Here is an 11,762-nt window from a genome sequence, read left to right on the forward strand (position 1 = left end):
TTTCCTTCCCTTCTGTTCTTTCTTCCTTTCCGCTATTTTCCTTCATACAGTCTCTTCCTACGCGCCTCCTCTTCTTCTTCTTCTTCTTCTTCCTATTCCTCCTCCTCCTCTTCCCTTCGGTATCGTCCAGAGCTGTGGAATCAGAGCCCCAAAATCCAGAAAAATATTTCTGTATTTTTCAGGGCGCCGGATACGAGACGAAACCCCCCCAAAGACCCTAACACTCAAGATGTACCGAGAGAGAGAGAGAGAGAGAGAGAGAGAGAGAGAGAGAGGGGGGAGAGATATAGAGAAAGAGGGGAGGAGAGAGAGGGAGGGAGAGAGAATGTGAGAGAAGGAGAGCGGGAGAGAGAAAGAGAGAGAGAGGGAAAGAAAGGGAGAAAGAGAGAGAGGATGAGGAAGGATGAGAAGAGGAAGCTTATGACCGGGACCTTTGTATCTTATCACCATCATTATAACAGAGTAACCCATTATAGGTTCTGCCCCGTTGGATGCCACATAACTTTATTCATCCGAGGGTTGGACTCGAACCAAGACGGGGTCACGATCAATAGAAGGGTCGATCAAACACGAGGCCATGGTAAAAATCAAACACAAATTCTTTTAAATTAAAAAATAAAAATAAAGAATCATCAGTAATAATAGTCACTAACAGCATTTTGCTCTCGAGCGTGTGTGTATGTATGTGTTTCACCATGGTCTTGGATCACATGTTGGACTTGTGATCGACAGATATTACCCTTCCGGATGAGAGCTCCGAACTCATACATGACTGATCTATTACTAATGTTGTGACCTTACACACACGCACACAACTCCCTACCCACGACAACTGGAGTCACGGCTCGCAGCGCAGAGATACTGAAATTATTTCAGCCCTGGGTGGGATTCGAATTCGGACCAATGAAGTAGCGGACGCGAACGCTACCACTGCGCCGTCGATCCGTGTATGTGTGTGTGCTGTCATATATCACGAATATAAGTGTCATATATATGTGTATTATATATATATATATATATATATATATATATATATATATATATATATATATATATGCAAAAGGATTACAAAACCACGTGATCCAATAAATTGCTGATAACCACAAAGGAAACCGGAAAAAGAAACTAAAATTCCCAAGCGCTTTCGTGATATTTCACATCTTCAGGGGAATACAAAAGAAAAAAAGTTACACATGTTTTTACGTGCTCTTCGAATTTGCAGCCCCGAATTAATTGATGAGGAATTTGAACATATTGTTAAAGTTGGTCTTGGATTAAAATAGCCTAAAAGATTTTTAGATCACGCTCTTGCTGCAGCGATTTTTTTTTATAGTGTTCAACCATCCCCCTCTTTTGATACTAAGAACCTTCTGATTTTACTATTCATTAACAATCTGGCTCAAGTTCCTCACATCCTAAAAAGATGGAAAATTAAAGTTGGATTTAAGAACCAATATACTTTTAAGAAGTTAATTATTAAGAATTCACCTAGTGTTTTAAGTGGCTGCATATACAGGATCCCTTGCAGAGTTTGTAAAAAGTATTACCTTGGGCAAACGGGCAAGGAACAAGGATTAAACAACACAAATACAGTGTAAAAACAGCACAAGAGTCTAGTGCGCTGTTTGTCCATATGCGAGATTTTGATCATTGTATTGATTGGTCTAATTCTTCATCCATCATGTCATGTGATTCATTTGCCAAAGGGAACATCATTGGAAGTTGTTTGATATAAAAAAAATCTGAAGGTTCTAACATTATCCATGGGATTTTTAAATTGGATCATCTTATCAGACAAAATTTGTAATCATATTACATTTTTCAAAAAATAGTTTTTTTTTTATCTATTTGTTACATTTTCTCGATGTGTATTGTATCTTTCCCAGTTTATTTTCAAACCTCTTTTATACCATGTGTAACTTTTTTTTTGTATTCCCCTGAAGATGTGAAATATCACAAAAGCGCTTGGGAATTTTAGTTTAGTTTTCCGGTTTCCGTTGTGGTTATCAGATATATATATATATATATACACACACATACATATACATATGTATATACATATATATATATATATATATATATATACATATATATATATACATATATATTATATATTCCTGTAAAAACATTAAATGATAGTTTCCTTATTCTTCACGACGCGGTAAAACGCGTATCTCTTTTAAAAATCATCAAAGGGACTTTTCATTTTCTTTGGAAAAAAAAATGTATAAAGGTAAAAAGTGCGTTATTACACGTAGCTCAGATCTCGGCTTTTGTCGATAAAGAAATGAAAACTGCACAAAAACGAAAAAAAAAAAAAAAATCTACACACAAAAAAAATCAAAATTCGCAGGAGCAAATAAATAAATAAATGAAAATAAGATCAACCTTTTATTCTTTTCATCTTTCCACTTGTGTGGTTTCGTCGAACCCGTTCCCCAAGGTCGCATCGTAATTTAATAATTTGGGTCCGAGTTTCAATCTCCCCTCCTCTATTGGCGGCCCGCTTTGCTGGCCCAATCGCAGGGTGACTGTCGCTTCCCTGTCGGGCCAATGTCGTCATTTCCCGTTGCATTTCCATTTAATAAGTCTCCTTATCTATTCATTTATTTATATATTTCATTTTATTTATTTATTTATTTTTGTTTTATCCTACGTTTTTTGTTACCTGTATGTTCACCTTCATCTTTCCTAAATAAATGAACAGATTATGGGAACAAATGGGTAAATAAATTAGATAAATAAATAAAATAATAAGCAAATAAGTAAACTCATAATTTAAGAATTAATTAATGACATAGACTGATAAGTAAACGAATGAAAAATAATTAATAATCATAATTATGATTATGTAATAAATAAATTAATGAACTAATAAAACTATTCCAAATAGATAAACAAACAAGTAAACAAAGATAAATGGTATAAAATAAAGGAATTATTTAAGATGAAAAACAAAGAAACAAACAAACGGAAACTGAATAAACAGCCCGATCTACGTCACCTAACTGAAACTTGACCCCAATCAATACGGTAATACGTCTTCAACAAATCCGTTCCCTGAAGGATTTCAATGCGACCCCTACGGACCAGAGTCACGTAGTGTTCTTTAATGACTGGAGACTAATCACCATTAAAAAAAAAAAAAAAAAAAAGTATCGAAGCGCTGGTTATTGCTAACGAGACCCCACTACTATAAGTCCTTCCATTGCTTCCGTGACCATTTGTATTCCACCACTGACGTTGTGGCTATTTGTATGCCAGTGCTCTGGCCTTCAAGTGCTGAAAGAATTGATGTCGGGTTTTTTCTTTATCTACATTCTTTTCTCCTCTCTTTTTTCCTCTTCACTCTCTTTTTCGTTGTCGATTTTTCCGCATTTCCTCTTCATTTTCTTTGGTTCATATTTTCTGTGCCCTTTTAACTATATCTTTCTCTCTCTCTTTTTCACTTCTCTTTCTCCCTCCCTCCCTCATTTTATCTCTTTCTCTTCCTCTGTCTCTCTCTCTCTCTTTCTAACTCTCTCTCTCTTACCCTCGCTTTTTCTCTACCCCCTCTTCCTTCCCGCCCCCCTCTCTCTCTCCCCTCCCTCCCTCCCTCTCTCTCTCTCTCCCCCTCCCTCTCTCTCTCCTCCCTCCCTCTTTCTCTCGCTCTCTTCACTCCCTCTCCCTCCCCATTTCTATCTCTCATTCTCGTCCCCCGCCCGAGGGGGGGACTCGATTCTCGCCCTGACATCCTCGCGTTCGAGTCTTCCGTCAACTTCTGAGTACTGAGTCAACTATTATTCTTTTTATCATTGTAAAAAAAATCCACATACATGCATAATATACACATGCATATGTGCATAATGTATACATACATAATACGTTTATACATACATATATACATGCACACATATACATACATACATGCATATATATAGATATACAAACATATACAATTATACAGTATACATCATGCATACATACGCATAGGGCCAAAGGCTTATCCATTTTTTTCTGATGACTAATTGTCAATATCCTTCATTATAATGGGGCGGAAATCAATGACGACAAAAGTAGTTAGCCTACTCCATTTTTTTTTTTTTTTTTGTGAATATATATATATTTTTTTTAGATTTTTTTTCTTCTTATTTTTTAATAATTGAACCACGACAGCCTATGAACATATGACCAGTTTGAACAATGTGTGTGTCACTGTATCGTGCTGGTCCCCAAAATTCCGTGTTCGTTTCCCAACGGCTCCAGGTGAATACGCTGTCTGTCCCAACACAAGAGGTTAAGGTTGTCGTTTTTTTAAATGCTCCTAAGCGCCTTCGGGCGTATGCCTCTCACCTCGTTCTGTATGACGGTGGGGAAGGGGTGTCATGGACCACATGTCTTCTCCCCCTCCCCCCCCTCGGCCATCTCCTCCCACTCCCCATCAACCTCTTCACTTCCTCCAACAAATTGACACACTTCACTTTCCTCTTCCCTCCTCCTCCTCCTCCACTTGCTCCTCCTCGCCCCTCTTCCTCCACCTCCTCCTTCCTCTTCCTCCTCCTCAATTGCCTCTTATTACCTCTATTGCTACTTCCCTCCCTCTCTCCCTCCATCATTCTTCCTCTTCCCTTTCTTTCTTATCCATTAATTGCCTCTAGGTGCCTCCTCCTCCCTCCTCCTCTTCAACTCGCCTAAGTTCGACTAATTTCGCTGTCAGACAGACGGGTCGTGGCGTCCAATCTGTCATGTCTATCTGTCTGTCTGTCTGTCTGTCTGTTTGTCTGTCTGTCTGTGGCCTTTGAGTCTATGTGTGCTCTTGTCTATGTTTGAGTGTTTGATTAACTTTTGTTTTTTCTGCTCGATTTAATTTGATTTGTTTTTTACTCATTTATCTATTGTTTTTATTCATTTTTACCTACCGTCTCTCTGTCTTTAGAATATAGGATTTTTTTTTTTTTTTACTGTAAACGTGTCCATTAGTTTGTCCGTCTGTCACTTAATCCTGTGCGTTTATGTTTTACTGTCAATTTCCGTTTTTGTTTCTCTTCTGCCTGTCAGTCTGTCTCCACAGTTATTTACATTTATATACATACAATTATATTCCTCTACAAAGTCTATTTTTCTATCTGGATTACAATGATAGAAACATCGTAAACAATAACCCAAATTATCATGAATAAATAAATGAATAAACATAAAATATATGAACGAACAAATGAATGAAAATAAATAAATGAATAAAATAAAAGCATATAAATAAAAATACATAGCTGTCCGACAGTGTATAATATTGCTAGGATGTTTATTCAACTGAATCTTCAAACTTTGTGAAATTTTCTTCCTCAACTACGCGGTTGGCGAAAATGGTTTTTCTTATTTTTCGGTAAATTCTTCCTCGACTGGTTAGTAGTCATTGGCAAAATATTCTCAATTCTATTTCCAATAATCTTTATTTCATTTTAATTGACATGTATTAAGGCCTTTGAGTCTTTGCTATTTTAGAGAAAATAGGTTTTCAAGTGTTTTGGTTAGTTTTCGTATGATTTGTTTCTCATACAGGTGGACTAACAAGCAATGATTAGTTGATGACAATTGGACTTTATACTACTGCTACGAAAACGATAATAAAATAATTAACAACAACAACAACAATAATAATAATAATAATAATAATGATAATAATAATGAATAACAATAATAGTAAAAAAAAAATACATAAAAAAGGGTTGCCCACTCAGTCAATTTGTCTCAGCGTTTGCCCAGATTTAAGTGTCACGATGGCTTGCACAACAAACTATTTGCTGCTGATACGCTCTTCCATTTTTTTTCACACATTTTTATGGATATTTGTAATAAGCTTCAAGGCTATCCTGAATGTGTTTTGTCACCTCTCACAAATATCCTTTCATCCATTTATCCTATAGTTTTTCAAAACACGTTCGGGTATTGTTAAATACTTTTGTTGACATTATTCTGAGTAATTCTAATAATTTATTTGTTTATCTTACACGTTCTATGGGCTACTAATATATAGACAAATATCATTTGAACAGTATCCTCGAACAATAAGAACTGGCATTCGAATTGAAACCGAAGTCATAGACAAAGTGCAAGTTCGGGACGAGTGTACTCACAAGTGAAGACGACGCAGCAGACGACAGTCAGGACCAAATTGGCGGGAAAGAGAGTCGGCGTCATCGTCGTGGTGGGGCAGTACACCGCGCCAAGACTGAAAGGATGAAAATTACACCACATTAATCGTGATAACCATCATGATAATGACGATGATGATGATGGTGGTGGTGTTGATGATGATGATGATGACAATGCTGATGATTATGATTGTGATTATAATGATGATGATGATGATGATGGTGATGATGACCATAGTGATGGTTAGGATCGCTTTTAAATTAGCATAATTTATAAAAAGTGATGGTAGGATGAATATGACATTTAATATAGAAAACATGTCACCATACCTCTCACACATACACACACACACACACACACATATATATATATATATATATAAATATATATATATATATATATACTATAATAAAGTAGTAGCCTCTGTCTGTCTGATTGTTTGTTAACAAACTCCTAGGGTTTTGGAGATAGACCCCATAACCATATATATTCTGATACCCTATCACTCCAGGTACTTGGATAACTATATTTCATTTAAAAATATATATATATATATATATATATATATATATATATATATATTTTGGTTAGGGTTAAGGGTTAAAGTTAGGTGGGGTATGGTTAGGTTAGGGATTATTCACGAACTCCTCCTAGGTTTTTGCAGATAGACCCCTATAACCATATATATTCTGAAACCTTATAACCCAAGGTACTTGGATAACTATCTTTCATTTGTCTGTCTGTCTGTTTGTTCACGAACTCCTTGGGTTTTAGAGATAGACCCCCATATCTATATATATTCTGAAACTCTATCACTCCAGCTACTTGGATAACTATATTTCTATATAAGTAAAAAATAAACTGACCCTTCGCGTTTGGTGGTAAATCGGTTACACCGCCAACTACGGTGAAGAAGAAGAAGAAGAACTCGAAGAAATCGAAGAAGAAGAGGAAGAACTCGAAGAAGAAGAAGAAGAAGAAGAAGAAGAAGAACTCGAAGAAGAAGAACTCGAAGAACTCGAAGAAGAGGAAGAAGAAGAACTCGAAGAACTCGAAGAAGAAGTAGAACTCGAAGAAGAAATCGAAAAACTCGAAGAACTCGAAAAAGAAGAACTCGAAGAACTCGAAAAAGAAGAACTCGAAGAACTCGAAAGAGAAGAACTCGAAGAAGAAGAACTCGAAGAAGAAGGAGAACTCGAAGAAGAACTCGAAGAAGAACTCGAAGAACTCGAAGAAGAACTCGAAGAACTCGAAGAAGAACTCGAAGAAGAAGAACTCGAAGAAGAATGCAATGTGATTTTGATATTCTATTTTCCAAAAAAGGGGCGTAGCCCAGGGCGCGCAGCGCCGCAGGCCAAGGCCCCCGGCGTAGCCGGGCCGGCGCAGCCGGTGGGCTTGTCAAAAGTAAAAAAAAAAATTGGTTGGGGTTAAGGGTGAAAGTTAGGTGGGGTATGGTTAGATTAAGGATTATTCACGAAATCCTGTCTTTGCAGATAGACCCCTATAGCCATATATATTCTGAATCCTTATAACCCAAGGTACTTAAATAACTATCTTTCATTTGTTTGTCTGTTTGTTTGTTTGTTCACGAAATCCTAGGGTTTCGGAGATAGATCCCCATAACCATATATATTATGATATCCTATTACTCCAGGTACTTGGATGACTATATTTCATTTAAAAAATAATTTTGGTTAGGGTTAAGGATTAGGTTAGGTATGGTTAGGTTAGGGATTATTCACGAACTAGATTTTTGCAGATAGATCCTTATAACCATATATATACTAAAACCTTATAACCCAAGGTACTTGGATAACTATCTTTCATTTGTATCTACTAATAAAGTAGTAGCCTCTGTCTGTCTGTTCACGAACTCCCCCCAAAACCATATATATTCACCATAATCCAGGCTACTTGGATAAGAATATTTTATTTCCAAAGGGCATCTCCCTCCTCAAATTATTTTTTTCTTACTTTCATAACATTCTATTTCTGTTACCTTTTCCATTGAGTTATATTGATACATGTAACTTTTCTCTACAAATTCTATCAAAATTAAAATGATCATCATTTGCCCGCAGCAACGTGCGGGCAATTTGGCTAACATATATATAATATACTGTAAATATATATATATATATATATATATATATACATATATATATATATATGTATATAATATATATGCATATATATATGTGTGTGTATACTGTATATATATAATATATATACATATATATATGTGTGTGTGTTATACTGTATATATATATATATATAATATATATATATATATATATATATATATACATACATGTACATGTATATATATATATGTATACACCCACACACACATATATAATATATATACTGTATATATATATATATATATATATATATATATATATATATATATATATAGTTTATTTGTCAACAAATTATGTAGCCATTTACTATCATTTCATTTCTTATTTTCTCTACGAGGATCAGTGATGGCCGCATGTCCACAAGGAGCAAAGATAGAAGGGAAAACGAAAGGATGTGGGATGGGTGTGTGCATGCCTTGACTGGCTACCCCCCTTATAAGGGGGAAGAACCCTCTTGGTATATAGACAAATAGACAGAAGTTAATAAACTATCTATTGTAGTCCCCACAATCTATTTTTTCACCGAAGCAGAAACTCCAGAACGTCAAACAGCAAATCATAAACTCCTTTTGTTGTGTTCGTTCACTCCGGTAGCCATGTCGTTCCCCATCTGACAACTGTTTCCCAACAATCGAACCAAACACAGACAGGACGAGACACAACGAGCATTAGGCGGGTTCCGATGACAACAACTACATTTAAAAAATTCTTTCTCTTGAACTATATCGTAAGAATTCATTGGAGCAATTATATATTGTTCGGTCGTTCTTGCCCATGCGTGCGCACAGAAACGTCATATAAGTCGTGAGATTTTACAGAAACTGTCGCACAATCTTTTTGTTTATATTCAATGAACAAGAGTATAGACGCGGCAAGGAAGAAGGAAAAAAAAGGGATTGAATTCTCATTTCATGCTCACAGTTTTGACTTTTGAATAGGCTCGAAATACTTAACACTACAAACCACGGAAGGAGGATTAAACTAGATCACCACTTGATACTAACTACAGGAAAGGTCAGTCAAAGACTCATTAGTTGAGGCAGTACAGTGATAAATATAACTAAAGAGATACTTACGTAGTTACTAAAGGTAATTAGTTAAAAGAGTGATTATGAAATAGAGTAAATATATAAATACAAATAATCATATATACGTAGAAGATCCTATCAACGCGACCTGATATGACCGTTTCATTTATTCATGCCTTCGTAGACTTGTATATATCATATGATAGTGGACAGTCTCAGCGATAGCAAATGTGCACTGTTGACTACATTCCTTAGTCCGGACATTTTCCCTGAATATAAACTATGTTAGGGGAAATATTTCTATGCATCTATAACTTTGTTCTAAGCCTTGCCTTCTGGTTGAGAAACTAGACATATTATCACACCCGTATGCATTCCCATTTCGCCCAGTTTTCTTGACCATTCCCATTTCGCCAAATTCCCAAACTTGAAGTAACCTATCTTTACGTAACCTATGGGAGTTTTGCGAAAGGAAACCTGGATAATTTTCCCCAAGTTTAGTGTGTTACAATATTCTTAGTCTTTCTCCATTTCCTCTCTTCGTCCCTTGTGAATTCCTTCACGTTATTAAGAATACATCTTCCCCATATACTATTCAGGTCCATATTCTCTAGCTCAGTGGTTCTTAACCTATGGGGAATTCCCCACTGGTGGGGAATGGCGGAGTTGCCAAGTGGGGAATGACCGGTCGGACAGAAGAACCAGTCTTTTTTTTTTTTTTTTAATCGATGTGTTTTTGTTTCTTTTTGTTTGTTTCTGGTGTCTTCTTGTTGTCACCGATGCTGTGGTGGGAAATGGAGAGTTGGCTCACTAAAAAGTGGGGAATTGGAGAAAAAAGGTTAAGAACACCTGCTCTAGCTGATGAATGTATAGCAAGACGGCAGTGTCTGCATAATCAGTAAACATTATTCCTCTTTTGGGTTCAAAGAAAAACACAATTAGAGAAGAGTAAGGTGAGAGGCCTACGCTAGGAGGCGCTGAGTAGCTACGGCCGAAGCCGTCACCTTTGCCTTATTATGCGCTTAGGAAATGTTGAGACAGGTCACAGTGACTGCTTGGAATCGGAGAGGAGTGCGGGATTCGAACCCACGTCTCCAAGCAAAGAAACAGAATGATATCCTCGTGGGAACGGTGAAAGAAAACATCATGAAGGAGCTGAAATATGGCGAGCCACCACTCGCCACCACACAGACTAAGACAGTGTTGACACTAGCGGCTCGAACCGCGCGGAAACCGCGGCGGTATGGCATAGTCAAGGGAAAACTGTGCGGTTGTGTGGGAACGCTTCCATTGGATTACATCGTGCGAGAACAGCCGCGGTTCAAGCAGCTAATGTGAACAGGGCTTAAATGACTTGACATTGGCATAGAAGCTTGGTAAAAGGCGTTTACAAAAGTGGATGAAAGTGTTGTGGAATGATGAGAGTAACTTTACTGTGAGTGATATCAAGTGGGCTTGAGTGAAGGAAAGGAGGCATAGACAATGACCGTCCCACAGAGAACGATACTCTAACTCGCACTTCCTCACTGCTACTGATCGCCGCAGCCTCCTCTTCCGTGAATGTGGGTGGCGAGGGAAAGTTGCCAACTGGTCATATTTTATTTATTTATTTATCTATTTTTGCTGAAGGGCGTATCTAAAAAGCAATTACGTGTTCGATACTGTTAATAACTGTGAATGAAAGAAAACAAAAATATTGTGTGTGTGTGGGGTACTGGACTGCATTAGTTTTATACAACCAATCACACCCCTACGGAGCAGAATAACGCATACTTTCTTGATCGGAGATTTATCACCTCGATCACACACACACACACACAAAAGCTCACACACCACGCACACATATATATGCAAACGTATACAAATACACACGTATATATCTGTGTGTTATCTTGGCTTATGTAATATTTAATATCCGGCAAGGTATTCCCACGCTCCCCTCTCTCCTCGCTCCTTCGCTCGCTCGCTCCTGCTTCGCGTCGCTTTGTCTTCGCTTGACAAGCGCGACGTGGCGTCCGCCATCATAACAACACGGAGAAAATTCCGAAGGACGAGGGTTGAGGAGGAGGAGGAGGAGTCGGAGGAGGAGTCGGTTGAGGAGGAGTAGGTTGAGGAGAAGTACGAGGAGTAGGAGAGGGGGGGAGGAGAAGGAGGAGGGGGAGGAGGAGGAGAAGGATAGGAATAGGAGTAGGAGAGGGGGAGGAGTACGAGGAAAAGAGGGAGAAGGGGGGTTAGAGGAGGGGCAAGAAGAGGAAGAAGAAGAGGAGGGGAGGAGGAGAAGGAAGAGAGAGGAAGAAAAAGGAGTAGGAGGAGAAGGAGAATAAAGAAGAGCAGGAGGACGAGGAAAAGGGGGAGGAGAGGTTGGAGGAGGAGGAGGAAGAAGACTAGGACATTTCAGTTAGAAAAGTAACCCCCTACCCATACCTTTAGTTTGAATGAGAGAGAGAGAGAGAGAGAG

The 11,762-nt window shown here is 37.7% G+C and overlaps 1 protein-coding gene across 1 annotated transcript in view; it reads right to left on the reverse strand.

Annotated features, from left to right (window-relative positions):
* The window catches only part of LOC143021142 (neuronal acetylcholine receptor subunit beta-3-like), a 589,791-nt gene that overhangs the window by 502,003 nt on the left and 76,026 nt on the right, over positions 1 to 11,762 (reverse strand). The window contains exon 2 of the mRNA XM_076178431.1: positions 6,114 to 6,208. Coding sequence (XP_076034546.1) covers positions 6,114 to 6,208 — 95 coding nt within the window. The remainder of the gene's footprint in view (positions 1 to 6,113; positions 6,209 to 11,762) is intronic.

This window comes from Oratosquilla oratoria, chromosome 41 (assembly GCF_046742065.1).
Source record: "Oratosquilla oratoria isolate Oo_2021 chromosome 41, ASM4674206v1, whole genome shotgun sequence".
NCBI classification, from domain to species: Eukaryota; Metazoa; Arthropoda; class Malacostraca; order Stomatopoda; family Squillidae; genus Oratosquilla; species Oratosquilla oratoria.